This window comes from Rhinoderma darwinii, chromosome 3 (assembly GCF_050947455.1).
Source record: "Rhinoderma darwinii isolate aRhiDar2 chromosome 3, aRhiDar2.hap1, whole genome shotgun sequence".
In the NCBI taxonomy this organism is placed as follows: domain Eukaryota; kingdom Metazoa; phylum Chordata; class Amphibia; order Anura; family Rhinodermatidae; genus Rhinoderma; species Rhinoderma darwinii.
The window spans coordinates 23769042-23796403 of record NC_134689.1 but is presented as its reverse complement, the minus strand read 5'-3'; the positions used below and the strand labels follow the sequence as shown (position 1 = coordinate 23796403).

Here is a 27362-nt window from a genome sequence, read left to right as displayed (position 1 = left end):
CGAGCGCCGATCAACGATGTCTCGTTGATCGGCGCTCGCTGCACCGGCCAAAATCGACTTCCGTCAATAACAACTATGAGGGCCGTAACAAATCTATTTTAAAATGGATCCAAACAAACCCCATAAACTTATATCAGGGTCTATCAAGTTTCTATAGGGGTCTCTGTATTTTGTGCAATAATAATAGCCTGGCAGACTACATTATTTTTGCTGTTAAGCAGGAATGGAAACCAGACAGAAGTGGAAAGCAGTAGTGTCCAAAACATATTTTGTATTACATAATGTACTGCGAACAGTGCCCCAGATTATCTTGATCTGTGAAAGGATTAAACTAAACTAAGGGTCCTATTATACGGCCTGATGTGGGCCGTCAAACCGAGCACCGATCAACGAGGCAGCTCGTTGATCGGCGCTCGTTAGATCCTTTTACAAGGAGCTATGATCAGTAATGAATGGGGGCGAGTGCTTGTTACTACGATCGCGTCCCCATACAAATTTATTATGTCGACAGCACATGTGCCTGTTTACACAGGGAGATGTGCTACAGCCAACGATAATATTGCCGCGTAAAAGATATGATCAGCGGATGAACGAGCTAAACAGCAAAGAAAAAACGCAGAACACGTTTGCTGTGTTCATCGGCTGATTGTTGCCCTGTTTACACAGGGCAAGTATCGGGAACAAGTGTTCATATGAATGCCCGATAATTGGCCCATGTGAAAGGGCCTTAAGGATTTAACATGTTCACACAGTAAAGTATGCATCAAAATAATATTAAATAATTGCAGATATGCTATATTGTAATTAATGTATTGTGTATAATCTCACGTGGTGGGTTAAAGGGGTTATAAAAGATTAGAAAAGCATTTCTTTAAAAAATAACACCACATCAGTCTATGATTTTTGTCTGGTATTACAGCTTAACTCCATTGAAGTGAATGAGACTGAGCAGCAATACCACACATAACCTGTGAACAGATGTGGTGCTGTTTTTGGAAGAAAGCACCTATGTTTTTCTAACCCTGTACAACCCCTTTTAAGGAGCTTACAAGGTGATAATTACTTTGACAAAAAGACATAAAGCATCTTTCCAGTTTTATCTATTTTTTTCTCATAGTATATAAGTCCTTTTTCTTATATAAAAGTATACCTGTCAGTCATATAAAAGAATAAATGTCACATGGCTTGAAGTACGAGAAAACACCAGCTGCCTATGGTGATCTGCATGCACAGATAAATATGTTTTAATCCACTTTAGCAATGAAATGAATGAGATGTTCAGAGATTAAGTCACTTCCCTTATGATTGCATCAGTTATTGTCTGGGCATGAGATTCAGTATTTGCATCTGGTTCAGGTTATTCCCAGAGAGAGGATTTTGGTCTCTCGTTGACAGCAACCCATTGACTTTTGACATGTCCAAAGGCCGTCCACTGTTGGGACCACATACTGCCCAGTTTACCATGACCAGGTCACAGAACAGTAGAGAGATGAGAGCTGCAAATAGAGGTACGATGAGGAAACGAAGGACTACCTTCTTCAGCTGAGTCTTTGCGGTTTCGATTGGCCAAGATCAAAGTGCTCTTCTGGGGAGCAAGCACCTGCACAGGAAGTTTGGGGGTCCAGTGTTTGAAGAGAGGGGGTAGAACGTTTCTGAATGCAGAGCGAAAGCGTCTGGAGAGAAGGTTGTAGATCAAAGGGTTGACAGCGGAGCTCAGATAGAAGAAGACTCCTACAAGAAGAAGAAAGGACAAACAAGATGTAAATCCCTGAAGAACATTTTTGGGTCCATTCTTGGACCATACTTGGACTGCACATACCTATGTGAAAATAATGTACAACAGTTTGTATAAAGACGATTTATAAAAAATTATTTTATGCTAAGTTTTATCGAAAGAAAAGGCTACCGGAGGTTAAAAAAATGCATCCACTCCATAAATGGTAAAGAATCAGCCAATGTCGTGAAATTCGAAGGATGGTCGTCTGAGTATTTATACATTCCTTGGTTTTCATAGTCATTTATGTTTCCTAAATACAAGTATATGTAGCAGAGCTACACCTAAAATTGTCCCATCCCCCTTTCTCAAAGGTATGGGGAAGCAATGTTTCTTCTTACCCAAGAGAGAGGGGGGTGGGCTTACACAGGCGCCATAATGTCAACTCGCATGACACGCTTATATTTTACAAGGGAATTGTTGATTTGGGGTCCAGTGGACATTAAGCCCTCTTGTAAAAGGGGTAAGGAGGAATGAAATAGCAGTAGAGGAAGACCCCATTTTGACATGGGGCACCATCATCTCGACAACTTAATCTAGATATGTAATAATCATTGATAAATGAGCAGATTAAGTGCTATTTATGTCTATGGCAAAAGCTAAACTTTTCTAAAAAGCAAAGTAAACCACCACATATCAGTCCAGGCATATTTTTCTTGTAAGCAATATATGAAAGCCAGGTGGGAGATTGCCCACCTGTCCCTGACTTTGGTCCAGCTTATTGCGTCTCTTTAAATATAACCTCTGAGTTACCACCATGTAAAGGAATAAGGATTTTATCTTCATTTACCAGATCTTGTTTCCCCCAACACCCCCTCTCAGTATACAGATCCCACATTATCTTTCTTGTTTTGTATGCTTTCATCTTGGAACCGCTCGATTTCCCGTTCAATCTTGTGCTTCCTGTGGGAGGGGCCTACAAAGAAACCTGTGTGGCATGGAGAGGCAGTCCATTATATAGCAGATAGCTCTTCTTGAGACTAAATTAGTACATGTAGCTAAGTATAATGAAATTATAGTTTCCGAGACAGAATGCTGTAATGGCCGCGGTCACGGACCGCCGTCATCATTTACCTGTCAGCGACCGCGACCTCAGACCGATGTTTTCCAGCCGACGTCTCCGTCCTCGGAGACGCCAGCACTTGCGGCCGCATGGCTCCACTGTCCTGTGTAGCACCTACTTAAAGTTCCTAATTATAATTAAAGTTCCCTAGCCAATCCCTACGCCACTGCTTTAAAAAAAGGATTCTGCCCTCTTCCTCCTTGCCTGAGCGTTGTTGTGTCTGCCCATGTTTGTTATTGCAAATGGTCCCCCAGTTGTACCCTGTATCCCGTATCCAGTAATTGTGTTTGTTCCAGTGTGAAGTCAACTGTGATCTGTGCCAAGTTTCATCGGTGCCAAGTGTCATCAGTGCCACGTATATGCTACGCCAGGTGTCATTTATCCAGGTACTCTTGTCCTGAAGACTATTGTTTGGCTAGCTGCTACTTCACTATGGCACAGCGGCCTAGTGGTTCCACATACCCCACAGTGGTGACAAATGCCAAGTAGTTGCTGAAGAAGATTTAAAGTACCACAGCCTTCTAAGTACACTAAGTGGAAAAATAAACCTAGATTATGCAATGGAATTTTAAGGCTATGTACACCTTTATAACTAGTTGTTTAATTGCTCCGATGCATCTAAAATAAAAAATGAAGCATCTTTCTAAATAGTCTTGAACTAAATATACCATAACATTTTTTTGTATATAGCTCTAATGAAAACGTATGTGTCTGAGCCTGCAGTCATGCTCCATTTTATTTGTCCCCTTCTTCTTACTAGACTAACAAGTGTATGATAGTAGGAGACAGATGGAAGGCAGTATAAATGCAGGATCAGACTACACAGGGTTTATTTGTTGTCTGTAACTATGGAAACTTCTAGGACTTTTTGATCAAGGCTTTTTGAAAAGTTGCTTCGTATTTTGATTTTAGATGCATTTGAGCAATATAAAATAGTTTCAAATAAGTGCATAGCCTTTAATACTAAATAAACAATGTGTATGCAGCTATTTCACTGGAGTGAGGCCATAAGTAGCGATTGCATTACTGTTTGCATGTCCTGTTGTTATGACAAATATAAATGTCACAGTGGTATTTCTATGTATGTTATACTATGTAATATGACGGGAATAATATTATTAGCTTCTAATGACATTTACCACGCATCAGTATATGCCAACTGAGGCTTCATGGTTTTGGATTGTTGTTGTTGATGGTTTTTTTCATTAAATCATAACAGCTCCATATGTAGAGTGACATCTGCAATGAGATGACATAGAAAGAACAGATACAGGAAGACGGACGCAGTTTCCACAAATATGTAAAGAGGATGAGCAAGTCTCTGGACCCTGGAAAGATCTGGATTCTACGGACGCTCACAATTACCGTAGTTACAGCATTGTCTGCCTAAAAGCAGCAGAAGGACAATAAGAAATGTTTTAAAGATTCATTTTTCTTTGTATTGTATTAGCACCGGTGGCAATTAATTCCCATTTATATAAAAATACATAGATTAACAATACAAAATACTCCAATCAACAGATCACAATGTTGGGAGATATAGTACAATATGAAGGGCTCAGACTAAGGCCCCATGCACACGACTGTAAAAATCTCCGTAATTTCGGATCTGAATACGGTCCGCAATTACGGACCCATTCAGTTCTATTGGCCGTGGAAACCTTTCCGTATCGCTACGGATAGTTGTCTGTGCCGTAGAACTATGCCGGGAATTATGGAGCTGTCCCATTTTTCGTATTTTACAAGCCGTTCTCCCGTACAAAGAACCGAAAATGCGGGCTGCGGCCCGTGGCCGTCGGTGGCCGGCCATGATTACGGGCACGGCTGTGTGCATGAGGCCTGAGTGTAGTTTCAGAGGTATAGTGAAGCACCAAGATGTTGGACCAATTGTGTAGCTTGTACCCTTAGACTTGTAGGTAATAATCCCATGACATGGGAACCACAATGGTGAACATGGTTGTTCTTCCAATATATAGGGACATTTGGATCCCTACGTTTTGTGGAAACGTACTTTGCAATGTGTTTCCTAAATTATTTTATGATTTTTTTTAATAAACTTTTTTTATTAGCGATAATGGATAGATGTCACGAAGGGTGCGTGGACCCACTGGGCCGTACCGCCTTAACGGTATGGCAGCTGGCCAACAGGACACAGATCAAAGTCTATAGTTTGTATAGGTGTACCTGTGGTAGCTTCAGACAGTAGCAAGACAGGCTTGGATAGGACTAGACAGCAGGCAGGCACCAGGCGTGGTGAAGCAGGACGGGCGAGGTATTCAGCGCAGCACGACTCCAATTGAGTACGGCACTTGGACCAGGATAACACGGGATACAAGTTACAGGTAGCAGGAACGGGGAACACTGGAAACTGGAGACACTTAGGGGACCGTTTGCAGAGACAAACTTAGGTAACAACAACACTGCTCAGGCAATACAGGTAGGGGCAAAGCCCTTCTTTTAGTCCAGGGTGATCTGGGAGCAATCAGCTCAATCTCACACATGTATGCGCTCTGGCTCCTTAAGGCTGGACTAAGCTCGCGAGAGCACCCTAGTGGTCACTGCGGAACAGAAGGGCCGCATGTGCAGACGTCTCTGGAGAGAAGGGCGTCGACAGGATGGGAGGAGTACGTGGTCAGCGACCACTGACGTTACAATAGATATTAGATAGAAAGAAAGATAGATAGATAGATAGATAGATTAAATATTTCCTTTTATATCTAAATGTTACTCTGCCTCTATAACATGTGTAGTGAAATTCATACACAATGTCATATTCATACAGGTTACAATGTATCATATGGGAGTAAAATGTTTTTCTGTATTTGGTTATAAAATATAAAACCACTGTAGGACAGACAATCTTGGCAGTCTGCTTGGAAAACCAATTTCATGGAACAGGTGTGGAGCCAGTACCAGTGACAAATACAGAATGCCAGAACACTTAGCGACTATTCATTGCCAAACTCCTTTTCTCCTAGCGGGCATACATAAAGGACAAGGTGATCATTTTTAGCCACAGTTCAGAGATGATCCGCATCCAGATCCCCTCTTTGTATCACCGGAGGCCAAAATTTAGCAGGTGTCTTATTACAAAGAATGTCTGGCTATTCATCATATCTCAGATTTAATCAAGATACGCTCCATATAAAGACGCCAGAGGGCTTCATGCTTGGAAACCATCCTGTGCAGCAGCCAAGATCTGCAAACAATGTGTGCATATGTGCGAGAATGGAGTAAATGTAGTTACAGTGTGGCGGCTCTGGAAACTATATGACAAGATGAAAAAGATAAGAAAAAAGTGATGTAAAAAATGTATATACAAATAGGACGCTCTATGTAGAGCTGGACATACTAATAGGTACAGTAGGCCTGTGCCTGGATGTGACCTTGAGAAAAGGGCGCTTCCCGAAGTTAAAAATGTAATAGTGCTGTGGGAATAAGAGGCGGACACTCAAGGAGGGAGAATGGGAAGGCTGCAGATGTTGGACAGCTAGATATTGTAAGAAGCTGACCGCAATGTTCTGCTATATTTTGTATGAGCAGACAAATATTTTCAAGCCATATATGACTTAAAGGGTAGCTCAACTCTTATAAAAAAAATTGACATGTCATAGAGACGTCACAAAGTTTTGATTGGTGGGGGTCTGAGCACTGAGTCCCCTACGGATCGCTAACACAAAGGGGCGAAAGTGCCCTGGTGAACGTTGTGCCACTTCGTTTCTGATCGACTTCCCTCGGAAAGCCGAGCGAGCAGTGTACAGGCTTAATAGAAAGTCTATGATCTTGTACACCTCTGACTAGGCCGATCAGGGACGAAGCAGCACATTGCTCATCGTTTGAGCGATCGGTGGTACTAAAAAGTGACATGTCAAAAGTTTTTTAGAAGTTTGGCTATTCTTTCAGGCATGGCCTGCTTGATGAGTGGAATATAAAGCAATATACATTTTGTGCCTACAGCCTCTGGAGATGTAAATTTGATACTGGTTCTATGGGCTCATGGATAAGTCATATTGATCACACTATACACACATAAGAAATATAGGGTTGCATAAAAAAAAAATAGCCCCCTACTTTGGATATTTTTTTTTGTGATATATGACCACTGGAGCGGAGGCTAGTTGTACCAAACAGGCATCCAAGTCATGGGTGAAACTGGCAACTGGATTCTGATTGGAGTATATCACAGCTTAATGTGTTGCCTCCTTTGATGTCCATACAAACAATTTCCAGCAGAAGTCGACATTGAAGGGTTTTCTCAGGACAGACATCGATCTGCCATCAATGTCTGATCTGAGGGAGTCCGAGTGTGATCCCTGACAATCACTAGAATGAAGTGGCAGTGGCAGTAGGAGAGCGCCGTGCCATTTTGTCTCCTCATGGCCCCGCTAGGCTTTCTCCGAAGGCTACATGGTCTGTCCTGAGACTATCTCTTTATAGAGCTTCAACAATGTAAATATTGTGCTTGCTCTAGGGTTGTCACGGATATGTCAACAGACTTTTATACATGGGCATCCTGTCATGTGACCTCCACTTGTGAGAACTCATTTATAAAAGTGGAGGTCACATGGCAGGATGTCCATGCACAGAGGAGTTGGTCTGTTAATGTTACCATGGTAACACCAGAGCAGGCACAATATTTACATAACTGCAGCAAAAATAACAAATAATAAAGTACCGCCATGTTTTTTTTCCTGCATGTCGTTGAATACGCATCCTAATAAATATTGAGATACATCCATTTAGGGACTTCTTTTAGTCATAGGGAAAGCACTATATCAATTAGTATCCCACAAGGGGCACAGTAGTATTTACAAACTTGTTTATCTTCCAACGCTACTGGAACTTGACCTCGCCCTGTCAGCCGCCTGCCATGACCTATTGCCAGATTAATGTGGCGACCGTCTACCGCTTGCCCTGACCTCTGGCTCTGCTAACCTCGAGTGACTTCTGCACCTAGTCCTTTCTGTCATTCATACTTCACTCTTCCCCGTCAGCAGACGCCAATGAAGACTACTCTGTGGGTAGCGACCTGGGGATTCTAGCGGACAAGTCCACATCTCTGTATGGAGGTTAAGGGTTGAAAACCTAGCAATTCCTTAGACTACGCTCCACAGTTTCCCATAACGTGAAATCCATTGCCAACACTGAGGGTCCACACCATCCTCTGTTGACCCCGTGACAGTCACCTATCTTTACGGGCCCTGTGACACCCATATTTCAACCTTGCTTGCCTTTACACCTCGCTTGTCGTTTCACCTACTTCTGTATTCAACACAATGTTGCTGACCTAATGCATGGAATCCTTTTATACCTACGTCTCACAATTTGGCACTTCACTGTTTACAGTTGCCGAACTTACCGTCAATGATGCTATTTTTTAATTCTGTACAATTTGGGACTGCCCACTGATGAACCAGCTCAGCACCCTTATTAAAACCACCTTGCAACCAAGTCCTGGGGCCAGTAGAGTATCAGTGACTCAAATCAAAGTCTGTTTCGGGCCACATCCAATAACCATGTCATCACCAAATAATTTAGCTTTACATTGCAAAAATCATATTAAAATATGTCTAACAGTGGAGTCTCTGTAAAATATCTAAAACTTACCGGAAACAACATGGATGAGGTTAAAGACATTGGCAAGGGGTTCAGTCCAATCCACGACAAAACTAAAGAAAAGTCGGTCCACATGGAATGGGGCCCAGCAGATGCCAAATACCATGACCAAGACAACTGACAGAAAAAAAAATGATGTTAGCATAAAAATACATTTTAATCTTATTCCACCAAATGTGTAATGAATATTTATGACTTGGTTCTATTAAATCTATTATTGCTATGTCTATTGAAAAGAACAAGTTATCAGCAGAAAATATCACAACTGATTGAGATGAATTCAGCTACCTTATTAAATCTGTGTTTTTACCAAATACACATCTTTATTTTATTATTATTTATTTAGCAGCATTGGGTTAGCCAAGGAGAAGCAAGGGCTGGATTATAGCATGGGTAAAAAGGGCAACTGCTTCAGGGCCCCCAACACACTTTCCCACACCATCGTGGTCTAAACTCACATCATGGTGCCTGTGGTATTATTTAGCAACTGTATGGCATTTTTGAGCACTACATGTCAGTGTTATTTTGGAAACATATCACACTGTTAGGGTCTGTTCACATCTGCGTTGCAGGTTCCGTTAGGGGCCTCCGTTGCAGATCCAGCAGAGATTACTGGAAACACTGCTGCACTATTGTTTCCGGTAAAACCACGGACACTGACGGAAAGCTGACAGAACACATTAAAGGCATTCCCTTGTTCTGCTCCTGTGACAGAGCCAGAAGAATGGAATTCCCTGACGCAGATGTGAACAGGGCCTTATGTGTTATATAAGCACTGTATGGTATTGTTATTTTGAACTATATTAAGACATTATTTAAGCACTAGATTGTTATTAAGGGAGCATTATGGCAGTATTACTCTCCATTTCCCTTCTTCTAAAATAAAAATGGAAGTGGCCCCGACAAAGTTGCCCAAGGGCCTCCAAAAACCTTGATCTAGTACTAGGTGAAGCTTAGCTTTGAAGTTGCCTTTAAAGAATTTTCAGGGACTTTGAAATTGATGACATATCCTTAGGATAGGTCATTAAGATCATATTGATAGGGCTCTGACTCTTGGTACCCCCACCGATAAACTGATTGAAGTAGCCCCAATGGGGCTGTGAGCGCTGCGGTCTCTTCATTGCTTACCAGGCACAGCTCCGTACATTTAGTAATGGCTGTGCCTGGTACTGCAGCTCTTTGCAGCTTAGCCTAGTAAGACATTAAGAGGACCCTTTAATCAGCTGATCCATAAGGGTGCTGGGAGTCGGACTCCCACCGATCTGATTTTAATGACCTATCCTAAGGACAGGTCATCAATATCAAAGTCCCAGGAAACCTCCTTTATATTAGGTGAATGGAATATGAATATGATTTATATAGCAAGTCTGCAGGGCATGTATTTGTATTTCATTGGAGATGTATTTATTTGTATGTTAATGATCCAACCTCCTTTTAATTTTTTATCTCAAAACTATGCTCCAAAATTCTACTGTAACTCTACTTTCGGACTTCATTAGACAATCAAAGCCATCAAAACTTTGAGAAACTATTATATTTCCATAGCAATGCTTCATTGTTAGGATGCGGTTCTGGTGTTTGTCCAATAAAAGGGTCTTAGGCCTCGTGCACACTTACGTCACCGTTTTCACGGCCGCTTTTGACGTGTCCGTGAACCCGTTTTAGCGGCCGTGTGGTTTCCGTGTGCACTCCCGTGTGCCCGTTTCCGTGCGCCGAGCATGGTACTGTCCAGAGTGCTGAAAGAGTTAATGGGCTACACTGATCGGCGGTAACTCTTTCAGCACCCTGGACAGTACCATGCTCGGCACGCGGAAAATAAAATTTTAATGTAATAAAAAAAAAATAAGTTCATACTTACATTCCTCCTGTCCGGCCTCCAGTGATGACGTTCAATCCATGTCACCGCTGCAGCCAATGACAGGCTGCCGCGGCCGCTGCAGCCAATCACAGGCTGCCGCGGCCACTGCAGCCAATCACAGGCTGCCGCGTCAGAAAGGAAGGTCAGACTGGAGGAAGAAGAGGGACTCGTCACCAAGACAACGACCGGGTACGTATGAAATGCTTTTTATTTTATTTTTAATCAGCAGCCTCTTTTCTCTATCAGTGATTGATAGAGACAAGTGGCTGCCAATTAGTGTAATATTTTTCTAATATTTTTCTGCCCGCCCGGCGGTTGCCGTCACATACTGACGGCACACGGATGCCTTCCGTGTGCCTTCAGTTTTTTTGACGGCCCCATTGACTTGCATGGGCCTCACGGTCACAGAATCCCGGACCAAAGTAGGACATGCTCTACTTTGGATTGGAAAGGAGCAACGGACTGTCAAAAAAACTGAAGTGTGCATGGCCCCATTGAAATGAATGGGTTCAGGGTGCTATCAGTGACAAAAACGGATAGCACCCTGAAGGAAAAAACTGAAGTAGGCATGATGCCTAAGGGGAAGCATGGAGCGGGCTCACGGTCTGAGCTCATTCCATACTTAGCGAGTGACAGATGTGTAATACTGGCAGGGCTTTAAGGGAGACGGTCAGTATAGCAATATACCGCAATACATTAGTATCGCAGTATATCATTCAACGATCCTGATAGGAGGACTAGTAAAAGACAGTTAAATAAAGCTTTTTTAATGTTTCAAAAATAAATAAATATTGAAAGTGGACTCAAAGTTTGAAAACAATAATAAAATATGAACAGTCATATAATAGTAATAAGGACAACTTGCATTATTAAACATTTTGGAGAAAATGGAATTGATTGTTTGACCATGTATTTAATTTAACCAGACTGGAATAAGTAGGTGGAAAGAGAGGGAAGGGTAAGGGGAGACAAAAAAAAAGTATATGCTAATATTGTTCTAGTATGACATTTTATATTGTATTGAATAAAAAAAACTAATAATAAAAGAAGTTCAAAAACCCAGCTTTTCCCATTTTTTCTCCCTCCCGCATGTTTTACGAGCAATAAAGCATATAGAAATTGTCAGATCTGGGTGAGTGCGGCTCCACTTCTTCTTTTATCCCTCGTTCTCCCATTTTTTCTCTAAATCAATGTTAAAAAAAAGAAAGTTAACATAACTGATATCGCCGCGTTCGTAAAAGTCAGAACTATCACAATATAGCGTTATTTAACCTCTTCGGTAAACACCGAAAAAAATATATAAAACACCAAAATTGCTGTTTTTTGGTCACCTTAGCACTCCAAAAAATATGTAATACAAGGTGATCGAAACGTCGCATGTGTCCCAAAATGGTTTCAATAAAAACGACAGCTCGCCCCGCAAATAATAAGCCCTCACATTGCTCAATTGAAAAATAAAAAAGTTATGTCTTTTAGAAAACAATATTTTTTTTTAGCACATTTTTTTTTTATAAAAGTGGTAAAACATAATTTTTTTCTATATATATTTGGTAAAACTGTAGTCATATTAACCCTTAGCATTAGGTGACATGTAGTTTTTACCGCTTGATGGACGCCCTAAAAACAAAACTTGCTCAAAAATGGCGTAATCGCTGTTTTTTGCCCATTTCACCCCACACATATTTTGTTTACAGTTTCCCAGTACATAATGCGGTAAAATAAACGGTGCAATGAAAAATGACAACTTGTCAAGCAAAAAACAAGCCCTCATACGGCTATGTCGACAAAAAATGAATACGTTTTTGGAATGTGGGGAGGAAAACATGAAGATGAAAAAACGAAGATTGGCCGTGTCCTTAAGGGGTTAAAGCTCTTTAACGCCAAACCAGCATGTAGTCTCAAGGGGAAATCAACATATATGGGTAGAGGGAGGCATAACCACAGTGCATTTTGGGAACGCTGGCTGCAAAGCATAATTTGGAAGCCCGTCTGAGGTCATGTGATCCTTTTTCTAATCTGTAAAACGGCGGCAAATTTGACTGAATCGGACCCAAAACAAATTTCGGGAATTTAATAGATAGGAAAGACAAAATCTTTATTGAATGGGCAATACAATATATTGTAAATCTGTTTTCTTTGCCACTTTTTTTATGCAATGTATTTTTTCCAGTGCATTTTTTATAGTTTACAATCTTATAGGCACATTTTCAGCTGTCGGTTACATGGCAAAGAAAACATTTTCCATTCATCTCCAGTGAACACGTTGCACAATATTAAAGTTCACTTCATACTTACAAAGCATTTTTGTGATTGATTTCCGTGATGGTCTCTGTATGTTAACAGACATTTTGTCAACTTCCTGTGAATGATCGCACCTGAGCTGAACAAGACAAAGTGAAGAAATAAAAAATCCTTGAAACAGCAGACTTCAAATTTTTTACCAAAATAAGACATCCACCCGCTTAACTAATAAAATATTCTCTAGTATATTGGAGGTTAACAGAAAATAAAATGAGCCATTCCTACATTTCATATAGAGCTCATGGTATGTGCTATATTACAATGTCTTATATGCAAAGATGAAAAAATTGGGACCAATTCAGCTACAATGATGTTTCTCGCTCTGGAGGAGCAATACGCAGACAGAGCATTTATTTTAATGGCAACAATGTAATGCTTAAATTCCCCCATGGTGGCGCTGCAGTAAAAATGAACAGTTTACAGTGGATATCTAGGAATCCCAGCAACGAAACATCCTGTGGTCACCTTATTCAATCCACCATGAATGTAGTAGACAGGTTGATCTTTCTGTCTAGTGGTTATACTAACGCCTCTGCTCTCTGTCTCTCATTACGCTGATTAGCTGTTTCTTGTATAGTGAAAATGAAAATTCTCCTAATACTCTACAAAGCGCTCCCCATTGCTGCACCATCATGCATCCGGGAAGCACGGTGGGTCAGTGGTTTGCACTTGTAAGGGTGGTCAATACCCTTGTTGACTAACCTGTCTTGGAGTTGTACAGGAACACGGGCAGTCACCAGTAACCGGGAGTTCGGATCCCGAACGCAGGAGCAGGGGGTTGCCATGGCATCGGCGGGCAGATGCTGGCTGTCAGAGTGTGCATGCGTCGGGGGAAAAGTGAAGCCTCCGGCAGCGAGGGAGGAGGACGGAAGTTTTGCTTGGACCAGAAGGAGAAGAAAGCGCACGAGGAGACGAGAGAGAGGAAGAGCAGAGGTCGGAGGTGCGGGAGTGAGCGCGTGGCAGAAGAAGAAGGAAGGAGACCGGATGAAGCGGCGAGGCTGTGCAGCAGTAAAGCAAGGTGGGGTTGTGAACGGAGTCCCAGTGGGCCACAAGGAACAAGCAGCAGGAAGGAGAGGGGACCGAGTGGCACCGAAGAACCAGCCACACTGACCAGGACACAGCCAGACCCCAGAAGCTGCAGGGACACAGCATCAGAAGCAGCCAGCAACCAGAGGCAGCAGGAAACCGGACCCTGGATGCAGGCAGTGGAGACAACTGATCTGAGGAGCCCAGGTACCATACTGCCCTTCCTTTCCCCTTAGCCCTCGAGTAACCATAAGGAAACGGGATCTAAGATCCGCATCGCTAGGGCCAAGTCCCCAGAGCCTCTAACCATACTCAGGAAGAATATAGACTTTGAGTCACCCTGTTGAAATATCTAATCTGCCGCCATCTCTTGCATATGCCCGTGTCCCTGCGCTGGTCCATGAAGATGTATGTTATCCGAAGTCAGATGCTTGTGAAGATTGTTGACTGTTAACTATATCTAGTATAGGAACTAGGAGCAGACAGTAGAACTAGCAGAGTGACATAAACCAGTCTCGGACAAACTGTTGGACAATTAACACAGTGCATCTGTCGCCTGTACGGTTCGGTTGCGCCAGAGGCGAGCTGTGCAAATTAGCTGCCGACTTAGGGCGAGAGAGGGTGGTCATGAAAGGTAGCGGACAGCTCCGCGAGGACCCATGACGGCGCCCGAAGGCTGGTTAGTTCACTGACACCCAAGAACGCAACCCGTGGCCGAGAACGTAGCTCTAACATGGGGTGAAAAACTCCTATGAAAAAAGATCAGAGATCAGAGATTTGTTCTATCCTTCGGTTATAGCCCAATGAGTGATGTTATCCGAACAAGTATTCGAAACAATTGGCACCTAGTTGAGAATGATCCATTACTTATGGAAGTCGCAATTAGGAAACCAATTGTATCCTTTCGTAGATGTAAAAATTTAAAAGATATTTTAGTCAGGGGACGTTTTTCCCAAAAAGAGAAGTGCAAAGAGAATTGGTTGACAGCTAATAGTCCAAAGGGTAACCACAGATGTGGTCAATGCAATTATTGCAATTCCATAATACGTACAAGGAACCTGAATTTAGGGGGCATTACGTTTGAAATTAATGGATTAATAACCTGTAGGACTCAATATGTTGTTTATGCAGTAATTTGCGATTGTGGTAGATTTTATATAGGAAAAACTATACGACCTATGTATGTAAGATTTCGTGAACATATAAGATCACTAAATACATGTGAGGGATGCCCTAGGTTGATACAACATATGCAGGAGAAACATGAAAATAACGCTCGATGTATGCGATTTGTGGGTATTGTTCACATTCAGCCATTGGTGTTAGGAGGAGACAGACATAAATCTTTGCTGCAGAGAGAGGCAGAGATTATTTCTCTGACAGGTGCACTAGGACCGCTCGGTCTCAATGATCGGAATGATCTGAGTTCGTTTTTAACATGAACCTTATTTGTTTTTAGAGTATTTGGTATTGTAATTTTGATATTCTAAGATTAGAATGTACCAGCTGTATGAACCATCAAAGTATACTGTGCATTTCCCTGTCTTTTTTAATTTTTTGTTATGTAACAATGTGTACTAATTTGTGTATAAAAAGGCAGGTGAAGGAAGTGACGCTAGGGCCTTGAGAAAGCGTGTACCAGCACGTGAAACGGCCGTAGGCATTTCCACATCCTGACCTAGATCCTCTTTTGTAATAAAGAACGAATTTTTTGCCAGTTTCGGTGAGTGCCTCGATCATTCCTCTACATATATATCCAGCTTTTTGTGCTATTCTTTCGAAGAGCAACTCCGTGGCAATTTACCTGCAATCATCCAACAGTAAGCAAGCCATATTTCAACTCCTATTCCGACTATGCGGTTTTGGTAGTGCCAGCCTCTTTCCTTCTTCCCATTGATTCTAACATGGGGTGATGGTGACAGTAGTGAGTAGCTCTCACAGTGACTATCAGAGGCGTGCAGGTACCAAAGGGTGGTAATGTGGGGGTTAGGCACGACCTCTCTCAAGGGGACTCCTAGTGATTCCTACGTCCCCAACCTCAGAGTTGCTGTCTGCTCAACAGAAGAAGAGAAGTTACCCGGTTTTTGTGGATTTCAGTAAAAGGTTGTACTTAAAGCTGTGTCGCATCTATTGTTCCACCGCAAAGACTGCACCCCACCTACACACTGTTGCTTTGCAACCCTGGGGTCCTGGGTTTGATTCTGACTAAGGGCAGTTTCTGCATGGAGTTTGTATATTCTATGGTTGTGTGGGCTTCCTCCGGGATCTCTGGTTTCCTCCCACACTTCAAAAACATACAGATGGGGAAATTAGGCCCCATGCACACGACCATAGATTCAGACAGTGATTTAGATTGACCACGGACACCTTCCCGTATATTTGCAGGAAGGTGTCCCAGCTGTACAAAGTCTCCGCAAAAGATGGGACATGTCCTATCTTTTGCTTTTTACGGACCGTGCTCCCATACTTTATATGGGAGCATGGGCCGAATATGCGGGTGGCTGTCCGCGGCGCCAGTGGCTGGACGTGCCCGTAATCGCAGACCATGATTACGGGCACGGCCCTGTGCAAGAGGCCTCAGAATGTGAGCCCAACCAAAATAAATAAATAAACATCTCTCCTCTCCTGTGATGGCATTGTACAGCACGGAGGAGTGAAGGGGACACAGCGTGCACCACAGCCCCTTCAAACTGCTGATTGCAGGGGTGCAGAGAGGTGGACCTCCCCTGATCAGATGTTGATAGCCTATTCTGAGAATAGGCCATCACTTTTCTCTCACCGGGCAACCCCTTTAGAGGGCTTTCTCATAATCGATATTTATCAGCTATCCACAAGATAGGTGATAAATATCTGATCGGTGGGGGACCAACCGCTGGGACCTCCAATGATCATGAAAACGGCTATCTCTAGCAGCCCCATATAAAATGAGAGGAGTGGTTACAAAGCATTCACAGTACCGCTCCATTAATATGGGGCGCACAGGGACAGCCAAATAAGCCCTGTGGCGAGTCTGATTTTGAAAATGAGAAAACCCCTTTAAGTTGGTCAACTCATACACCCTATGTCAGGGGTCAGCAACTTGTGGCACTAGTGCCACAGCCGGCACTTGGGGCATGGTTTGCTGGCACACTTCCCTCTCCCAATGACCAACGCCGTTGTGTTCTTGGCGGTGCCTAACACAGTGATATAGAGTGGCGCTTTGCGGTGCTTCATTGTGTTTGTCGCTGCTGAACACTTGACAAGCACACAATGCAGCACTGCTCTCTAACCTGGTGATCAGCGTCGCAAGTACAAAGTTCAGTTACCACTCTGTAAAAGAAAAAGTTAGAAAAAGTTTGAAGCCTCTATGTGTACCCCCCAAATCTGGTGTTCAGTAGCTGAGGTCTCTCCTATGTGCACACCCCAAGCTGGTGTTCAGTAGCCACGATCTCTCCTATGTGCAGTTCTCACTACCTGGTGTTCAGTAGCAGCGGTCTCTCCTATGTGTCTTTATTTATTATTATAATTATTATGTTGTTATTTTGTATTTTATTATATAAGTGATGCCTGTGATCCCATAACTCACTATCAAGAGGGACGTATACATCAAATTCACAGAGCAATAATTGAGCTTTTTGGTGTCCATCAGAAAAATCAGGTATAATGATATACCATGGAAACAGACAATGAATGCCACCAATACAGTAAGATTAAGAAGAAGACAACAGTACGACATGGCGGGATAGTAGAAGTATTTCTGGGTTATACCTGGCTATGCTAAACATGGAATTAAGGTTTATATAAGGGATAAGGGGGATACTTTGATTGACGTGCTCTGGAAATTAAACAGTTAAAAGTGGTAATCTAATCAGGATCCTATAGTGAAGGGCTCCACGGAGAATGTGATATTTATGAATTGTACAAAATGGCATTTTCCTAATAAGTTCATTATTTCACATAATTTCCCGGGCAATGAAAAGAAACCTCTGAACCTGATGACAATGTGATGGTTGGCAGCCTTTGCAAATCCTTTGTGGTGTCAAGTCTGGGTGTTATTTTTCCAAAGACATGGGGGAAAGAAATATTGTTGAATTATTGACAGGGTGTACACAGAAAATATAGGGCCCCATAGCAAAGTCAGAATGGTTCCCAGAGAGCTCCACTAGATGTACTCCCCATTCCTGTGCTGATTAATTTTATAATAATATAACACCGCTAGGGGGCGCTAACTGCATATGCATTTTCATAACTAGCATTGATCTCAAAAGCTGTATTAAATCTGTATGCAAAGAGCTCCCCTTAGTGGTAGCTTCAGGAGGCTGCTATGACATTGTCAAGACCGACAGGGGAAGCAGTCCACTCACCACAGGACCCATATAACAGTCACAAACCCTGTCTCTATGGCAGGTACATCACTGATTATTCAATCCATACAGATTATTAGGATTGAAGAGATATAAAAGTTTAGGGCTATATGGCAGTAACAGGATTTTGATTATATTTGTGTAAAAGGTATATGATATATACAGCAAAAGTGGAGATTTTATATTTTCTTTGTGCTATATATATAGGGGAATATATGGTTTCAGTACCATGTTTTATTTGACACAGACTGGTTGCTCTGGATATAATGTCTACAGCTACAGCCTTTTCTATGGGATTGTCAGGAAGAGCCCCCATGGCAAATTAAATCCTTTTAATATGTGCTACTGCCATGGCCCGTCTTCTCTTCTCCACCCACACCAATATTGGTAATTTTATAATTAGTAGGAGCTGTATGAGATTAGAAAGAAAGTCTGCTATGAAAAATAACTGAGCTGTAATACCAGACACAACCTGAAGACAAACGTGGTGCTGTTTCAGGGAAAAAAAGGGTGAGACGCTGATATGTCATCAATGTTGGGGGAACATATTACAGGTGGATTATGTCAGAGATGCTTATAGATGACACGTGTCAAGGAGAGGAATTAGGGATTAATATGTACAGGGTGCATTGATGGTCAAAACATGGCATTAATCTGGGCTATAGATTCATGTAAACAAATAGTTAATTCCACCTTTTTACAAGATAACCAGTTTACAGTCCTGGAGGCGACAGTGTTCCCATTAACGCTAACAAAATGACTTTTACACAATCAGCCACTCAGCAAATGACCGCGGCTTATTAAGGGCAGTTTGGTCTGAAAGGCATCTCTGGCTATCGGCAGTTTTAGACCATTTTGCCGACCTGCTCTGTGTTTCGGTAAGAGCTATTTGTGAATGATGGGGCAACAGCTATGTCAGGCAGCAGAACATCCCCATTCATCTTACAGACGGGTCATTCTTACACATGGAACAAAGGTTTGATGTTGAGAAAGTGACAGCTTTCACAAATCAATTTCAGGAACATAGGTATTGTACTTTGCAAAAGTATTCACGCCCCTAAAAAGTTTGTATTACAATTGACACTAAGGCCCCATGCACACGAACATGCTTTTGCGTCCGCAATTCCCCCGAAAATCCACGGGAGAATTGCGGCCCCATTCATTTCTATGGGGCCATGCACACGACCGTAGTTTTTACGGTCTGTGTATGGCCAGGGAGCCCGCACCGCAGAAAGAATGGACCGGTCTTATTACGGCCGTCTTCTGCGGTCCGTGCTCATTGAAAATAATGGCCGCGGCCATGTGCATGTCCCGCGATTTGCGGGTGGCTCGCGGCTGACAGTCCGACCCGAAAATCACGGCCGTGCACATGGCTAAGGTCGTGTGCATGAGGCTTTAGGCCACTTTTACGTGGGCGCACTACGGGTGCATTTTTTTTCATCAGAACTGGAGTTAGAGCAATATAGAAACCTGGCTGGACCATTGTACAAAACTTTTTTTTTACATTTTGTGTCTCCCTTATTTTCTTATAGATTGTAAGCTCTTGCGAGCAGGGTCCTCACTCCTCTTGTTTGAATTGTTAATTAGTTTTGTCACCATGTAACGTCTGATATTGTGCTTTTTCCCTCTGAATTGTAAGGAGCTGCGGAATATGTTGGCGCTATATAAATAAAGATGATTATTATTATTATTTATCTTTTTGGGGTGTTGTGTCCGTCCTATGGACACAAAAAGGCACATGTATTACGTCCGTGTGAAAGCCGCCTTAGGGCCTGTTCACACAGAGTTTTCTGCTGGCAGAAAAAAATCTGGCTCAGAATTCCTTCAGAAATTTTGAGGCAGATTTTTACCTGCTTGCGCTTTTTTTGCCGAGTTTTCGCCGTGTTTTTGGTCAGCGGCCATGAAGCTAATGCAAGGACCGCAGGCAAAAACTCTGCAAAAAACGCTCGGAAATTAGCGCCGTGTTTTTTTTTTGCCTTTTCTTTATTTCAATGGGAGGTCAGAGGCGCAAACAATGGCAAGAAACACTGATTTTGTAAACCAGCTTGCTCTTAAAGTAAACTTTTAAACTTAATGAAACACTGAAAAATGCTACATACATAAGTATTCAACCCGAACAGAAACGTACTTGGTAGAACCTCCTTTTAGGCTGGATTCACACACAGTGTTTTGCTTCATTTTTGTGCGTTCCTTGTGGTGTTTTATTGCGATATTTTTTTTAGTGCGGACGGAGGTTGCTTTAAAGTCTATAGTAAAATATAAAATGCACTACACATAACTGCGTATTGGTTTGTGGCGTTTTTGAGGACATTTTGTGGTCAGTGGCGTTTTTTCCAAATGCAGCATTATCTGGGTATGGCGTTTTTTTCAGGTGTTTTTTCCATAGGCTTCTCTATAGGATTTAAAAAACGCCAGAAAGAATATAGAAAATTACGCCAAATGAAAAATGCTTTAAAAAACACGCATGTTAGGCTTCGTTCACATCTGCATTGTGTCTTCCGTTCTAGCAAATCCGTCAGAGGACCACAAGAACGGAAGTAAACGTTTCAGTCAAAAACCCTGTTGATTTCAATGGGTTTTGGTTTTGCATGAGTTGTGCAACATTGAAGTCAATGGATGACGGATAGAAAACTTATATGCTCTCCGTTTGTATCAGTTATGCATTACGTTTAACGGATCCATTTTTTTTTCTGCACATGCGCAGACTAAAAATTAAAGCAAGAAAGATGAAAAGATAAAAACGGATCCGTTAAAAGAGGAGCATAACATGACAAACTGCCACAAACGGAAAGAATAGGGTTCGTTTTTTGAGGGCTCTGGTAGACTGATCCGTAAAAAAAAAACAGATTTTACCTTCCGTTGCATTCAGTCCAGCATTCGTCAGTCTGTCTGTTTTTTTTAAATAATAATAAGATTATTATTATTTATAACTGCTGGAGGTTAGAGTGTTGGTTCCATAATACGGACTCAAAAAGGCACCCGTATTACGCCCATGTGAAAGTGGCCCTACGCTGATAGACTCTGTTCTCAGGGTAGGAACACACACGGCGTAAACACTGCGGATTTTCCGCAACGGATTAATTGCGGAAAATTCACAGCGTATTACAGTAGCAGCTTTCAACAGATCTTGTCCCCACATTGCAGAAAAATGCAGCTGAAAAAAACTCACATAAATTGACCTGTGGTGCGGTTTCTTCAACCGCAGCATGTCAATTAATGCTGCGGAATCGCATCTCTACTGGTTTTCCCATTGAATTCAATGGGGTGCTTAAACCCGCAGCAAAAGTGGTGTGTGTTGTGACATTTGCGGTGGAATCACAGCGATTCCGTCGCAAAAATCGCAAGTAAGAATAAAAAATAATGTTATACTTACCCAGCGTTCCCTGCTTCTTCTAAAGTCCAGCCTTCCTGGATTACGTAGCAAGCCATGTGACCGCTGCAGCCAATCACAGGCTGCAGTGGTCAAATGGCCTACAACATCATCCAGGGAGGCCGGAGGGGACGTCAGAGGAGGGAGGGGGTAAGTATGTGCGCTTAATTACGCAGCGGAATTTACACCCGAAAAAACGCACCACAGTGTGGTGCGGGTTTTCGGATGGCATACCCTGTGGTGTTCAGGGCAGATATGCTGCGCAGCTTGACAGTGTATCCGCCCTGAATATGCTGTGTGTGTTCCTACCGTCAAAGTAAATTTTTTAACTCAGTTGAATGTAGAAAAGTCTACTTGCATAAGTATTCAACCCCATCAGAAAAGTACTTGGTGGAACATCCTTTTAGGCCGGGATCCTACGGGTCGGATATGCTGCGTAAAAATCACGCAGTGTCTCCGACCTGGAGCCTGCAGTACATTCCGTTAGAAAAATCGCACCATTGTGGTGCGGTTTTTCGAACTGATTTTCTGCTGCGGAAAAAAGCTGTTCATACTTACCCCCTCTGTCTTCTCTGTGTGTAATCCGGTCTCCTACGATGACGTTGCAGGCCATGTGACGCTGCAGCCTGTGATTGGCTGCAGCGGTCACATGGGATGAAACGTTTAAACGTCATCCCAGGAGGTCGGACTGCAAGAAGAAGGAGGGCGTTCTGGGTAAGTATGATTTTTTCCATAGTTGCGATTTTTGCGAAGTTGCAACACTTGGCTTTCTGTTGCGGGTTTTGCATCCCCATTGAATCCAATGGGGAAAATCTGCAACTGAAAATCAACTAAAACGCAGCATCAATTGACATGCTGCGGAATTAAATTCAATTTATGGGTGTTGAATACTTTTGCAATATACTGTAACTGATGTCAAATTAAGGCCCTGTTCATACTAGCGGTAAAACAGCCTTTATTAGGTATGTGCATTTTTTGTACCTTCTGTCTTCCATAAAAGTCTGTCATACTAACATGGAAGTGTAGTGGAGTTTTCTCTACTATTCTTCGCTGTTAAAATTCCAGCAGCTGAGAACTTTTAGCGGAAGGCGGTGGAAGTAAATGAAGCAGAGAGTACACGTATAATATGTGTATAATGAAAAGTTCTGCAATGTTCTCATTTCTTTCCTTAGCTTCAGTAGGGGTGGTTACAGCATGGCAACACGTTGCCCAAGACATACCTTCACTTGGCAATAATAATATTGTTGGCATTTAGTGCCAAGCCAGGAAGAACACAGTGGATACAGCATTATAGCTTTCACCAATAGGGTGGTCCTGCCTATATCATCAAAGTGTGGGGTACTGGGGGGCTTCTGTAATGGACACAGTTGATCATTTAGGGCTCTTCACATGGTATGGGATGATTTGAAAGCCAGGAAACACTAGATACTTAAAAGTGTTTTACAAAGAAGGATTTCCTACCAATTCTGAGTACAAGGGTCTTCATTCCCGGCAAAGTCACTCCCCATTAAAGAGCTACAGAAGTGAAGATATGATATAAAAGACCTTCAATGGAAAACCCCTTTAAAGTAAGATTGATTTAGTAGGTGGCGTATATAGAGAAGAGAGGGGGCCCCGTAGTAAAATATAAATTCGCCCCCCTTTATAATGCAGGACAGAAGGGCCTGGTGCTTGTTTCCATGATGAGTGGGTCAATTCCCCACCCTCATGTTAGATATAGCAATGCAGTTCCTCTGGAGAGGGTAGTGCTGCCACCGCTAAGTTTCATAGAAAAATCAAACTTGCTGGAATGTCCAGGAGACCTGGGAGGGGAGATCTCCTGGAGGAGCCGGAATATCTCCTGGGTACCCTATGTACTCACCTCTCCCCGTTCCTGTGCTTTACCTTCTACTGGTTGTGATTGACTGTGTCACTATCCGCTCTGCACTCGCTTGCTCAGCCTTGATTGTCAGATTTGTCCCATCATTAACCGATCTGCAAGGTGAGACTGGTGGAGAGTAAAGTCCTATAAGACGGTGGGAAACTGCATGTTGGGCCTGCTGGAATGGGAAGTGGAGGATGAGTTCTACAAGACTACGTATGGAGGGTTTCAAAAGGTTGGTTTTTATCTGGACTCTCTCTGATCATAAGCAGAGGTAATACATCTCCTAGCATGCCCTTATAGATCTGTAGACTACAGCTGACAGTATGCTATGCTGGGACTTTTCCTCCAACTAGTCTCTTGGAAGAACAGATATATCCGAGAAATGCTCATACTGTACTTGCCAACTCGACCGAAATGTCCAGCAGACTCCCTGAGAAAGGAAAAATCTCCCAGAAGAGCCGGCAAATCTCCCGGTAGCCCCACATACTGCCCTCTCCCTGTTCTCGTGCTTCCCTCTGTTCCTGGGTGCCAGTGCAGACAACGTCTCTGCCTCATGCCATTGTGTATGCCACGCCCATTCAATTAAATGGGAGCCGTATAAAGCTGTATACAGATAAGCCCTCTAGTGGTGGCAACAGGTAGGTAAGATATAATGTCCACAGAGACGTCATTCTGGTTCATATGATTGGACACAAGAGGGAGAGAGAAAAATTAAAACTGCAGTGATCCTGATCCATAGCATAAACCCTATTACCTGGCTACTGATTTCCATAAGACAACACATACTGTATATGTAGATGAATATAAGAAAATCATTTACAAACGTAGCAGAGCTAAAATTCTTGGGGCTCCCTTGTTTATGGAATGTTGAAAACTCCCTGAGCCAGTGAGATAACTCGCAGCCCTATAGAAAATCAACAATAACAATGTGACACTTGTGTTGCTAGTACCTGGCACCAGACACACGCCCTGAGTCTCTTGGTGTCACTTTGAATTATATCTGCGCCCTCCACCAGTGGCCAAGATATCTTCAGAGTCTACCAATACTCATGCATTGTCATATAAAAATGAACTGTGTAACCAACTCAGCTCTGCTACATCTCAATGTTAAGAAATAGATCCAGCCAAGATCATATTATATATCAGGACTTAGTCTAGCGCCACTGGAGCCACAAATTTCCTATAATTTATGTGCAAAGCAGATGACAATGTCTTAAATGGACCTTTTCTATATAAAAAAAAAAAATACACAGGCTGGTGAAAGTATTAAATAAATGAATAATGTCAAGGCAAAAACGGAGCTGTGGCATGAATCAAGACATGCCAGTCATAATAAACTTTACCCTTTGCCGGTCATATTAAAGAGGTTGTATGAAATTAGAAAACCATGGATGGTTTCAACAATTAACAGCGCCCCCTTCGTCCATAGGCTGTGTGTGGTATTGCAGCTCAAATGCCTTAAAGTAAATGGGGCTGAGCTGCAATACCAGAAACAGTCTATGGATAAGAATGGCGCTGTTTCCTAAAGAAATCATTCATGTTTTATTCATCTCATAGTACTTGACTCTGACAGCCTTGTCTAATACACGACTGAGTGTAAAGTTCTTACCCGTGGTTATAAATAGGACACTGAATTGGTATAGATTATATGGGGCACAGCACAGCAGTGAACGGATTATAAGAAATCCACTTGTGGCTGTGGATATTAATAGTTCCCTTTAACAGTGTGAATACCCAAAGCCTTCTGTGCCGCAAGAAAACGGAACCTATATCCTTTGTTTTATCAATATTTCCCACTTACTGATAATACGTTTATTATATTTTATAACTATTAAATTAACGCAGCCATAAATAATTGCCTTGAGATCGTGCAATGTTCGGAAGGCAGAAAACGACTAATGTGAATAATTTTCTGTTGTTTGTTCATCAGATGAATAAATTGTGTCACATAAAGTCGTTTTTGCCAATAAATTGCAGGTACCTCAAGCCATAGGAGGTTAGACAAGGAGGAGGATTAAGAAGACTCATCTCTTTACTTGAGAAAGCATTGAATGCATATTATATTGCAACCCCTCTGAATATTGAGCTATGACATGTAGTAGAGCTGAGTTTGTTATTAGGCACAATGCTTCATGATATACAATTTATTGGTGGTTTTATATAGCTCTACAATTATATCTCTCTACTGTAATACTTAGCATGCATAGTGCCTGTAATGATGGGTGGCAATATTTCAATGGATCAAAGGACTGGATTCAATTGACAATACCAAGGCAAACATGAGCGGCATAAATCAAGTCAATCCATAGCAGTCATGATGAATCATAATGTTAATTCTTGTTTCCATCAGCCCAGTCTAATAAACCACTGAAGTCACAATGTAGCCACAAAGTGTTAATACACAAACTCAGCTCTGCTACATCATTTATTTCAACGAGGAAGCAAAGGATGAAGTAGAGATCCCTGATTAGCTTAGTTATGGACCTTATGTATCCAATAAACTCTGTACCATCTGCACTAAAGTCTTCTCCATCAGCATGCATACTATTAAAACAACGCAATATAATATTACTGGTTCGCAGCAGTCGGCAAATCCTTCTGTTTACTATCTATCATGACGTCATGTCTCACCTAGCGAACTACCTGAATGACGTCTCCCAATACATTGATAAATATTAACAAAACGTATATTGCTTTTCTTAATAGTCACATTTTTGGCTACCATTGTCCAAAAATTTAGATAAAGTGAAACCTCTTTGAGATGACCACCCAAAAATACATTGGAAAATGGTCTTCGAGAAGGTGGTCCTCTCAAAGACGATAACCGGTATGATGGTACTAAGAAAAACCGTCACGGAAAATCTGGTCTGGACAACGGTCCAGAGTGGTCTTCACAAAGAGGTGGTCTCTTGTACCAGTATATAGGTTTTGTACCAGTATATAGGTTTTGAGCTTATAACCCTGTAGTCATGTATCAGTCTACGTACAAGCATGGCATATTGTCACAAGTGCATGACATCAAACTTACTTTAATGCCCATCATACAGTAAAGGACACTGATCACTCCCATTGGCAGCACAAAGAAGAGCAGAGATGTGACTTGGATGATACAGTTGTAAATCCACAAGGGTTGGACCACAGTACAAGTAGCAGAGTCGGGAATAAGACTCCCATTAGGGAAGTACTGCAGTAGGATGCCATGCGTGCTGGTATTAGGAATGGAAAAAAGAATGGAGAAGATCCAAAGTGTGATGAGTATTCTAAGTGCCCTTCTTCGGGTGCTCTTGAGTTTGGCTCGAAAGGGATGCATAATGGCCACATATCTTTCCACGCTGACTGTGGTCACACTGAGAATGGAGGCGAAACACACAGTTTCAAAAAGGACTGTTTTAAAATAACAACCCCAAGCACCAAAAAGAAACGGATAGTTGCTCCACATCTCATAGACTTCAAGAGGCATCCCAAGAAGCAGGACCAGGAGGTCAGAAACAGCCAGACTGAACAGGTAATAGTTTGTCGGAGTCCTCATGTTATGGTGCTTCAAGATCACCAGACACACCAGCATATTGCCACTGACCCCCACCAAAAAGATAACTGTGTAAACTAGGGTCATGGGCAATGATAAGCGACTGCGCTTTGGGCCACACAAATATGCCAAGTATTCTTCAGTGCTATTTAGGTACCTCATCAAAGTGTGGTCCGAAGGAAAAATATGACCGGGCCACGTGGAATTGATGTTCTGCTGGTCATCCATGACTATGTCTCGATAAGGTCAAAAGTTGGGTCGTAATCAATTAGGAAAAAAATCAAAATTTTGTTGTTTTTTTTAATTGATGTTGAATGGGATGTAGATCAATGGTTAATACAAAACATAAATAACAAGAGGCAAATGGGATGATATAAAACACACATAAAAGACACATAAAAAATGTGGTAAAGTAGTCAGATAACAGATATATAGAGATAGGTCAAGGACACCAAAGGTAATGTGAGGATGGAGCATAAATGAGCTAAAAGTAAAAAATAAAATAAAGCAAAAATGAAATAATGCAAAATAATACAATTAAAAAAAGCCACAAAAATGATAGAAAATCTTTCTAGGCACTTTTTTAAAAAAGAACGAGTCCTAGGAGGGGAAGAGGCTGCA

At 42.1% G+C, this 27362-nt stretch overlaps 1 protein-coding gene across 1 annotated transcript; it reads right to left on the bottom strand.

Moving 5' to 3' along the window:
• Positions 1-66: 66 nt before the first annotated feature.
• On the bottom strand, positions 67-27362 carry NMUR2 (neuromedin U receptor 2). The gene is made up of 4 exons (XM_075859886.1): positions 26244-27362; positions 12607-12691; positions 8445-8570; positions 67-1731 (listed from the first exon to the last, which is right to left on the bottom strand). The coding sequence occupies exons 1-4, from the start codon at positions 26967-26969 to the stop codon at positions 1472-1474; spliced, it is 1197 nt and encodes a 398-aa protein (XP_075716001.1). The 5' UTR covers positions 26970-27362; the 3' UTR covers positions 67-1471.

Bases quoted from the DNA above. Each gene is read 5' to 3' on its own strand.
- NMUR2 (XM_075859886.1), bottom strand. From the start codon at position 26,969: ATGGATGACCAGCAGAACATCAATTCCACGTGGCCCGGTCATATTTTT. The intron at 8,571-12,606 runs GTAAGTATGAAG...TTTTTCTGTCAG, and splicing joins ATCAATCACAAAAATGCTTT to TTGTCTTGGTCATGGTATTT. The intron at 1,732-8,444 runs GTAAGTTTTAGA...TTCTTCTTGTAG, and splicing joins CCTCATCCATGTTGTTTCCG to GAGTCTTCTTCTATCTGAGC.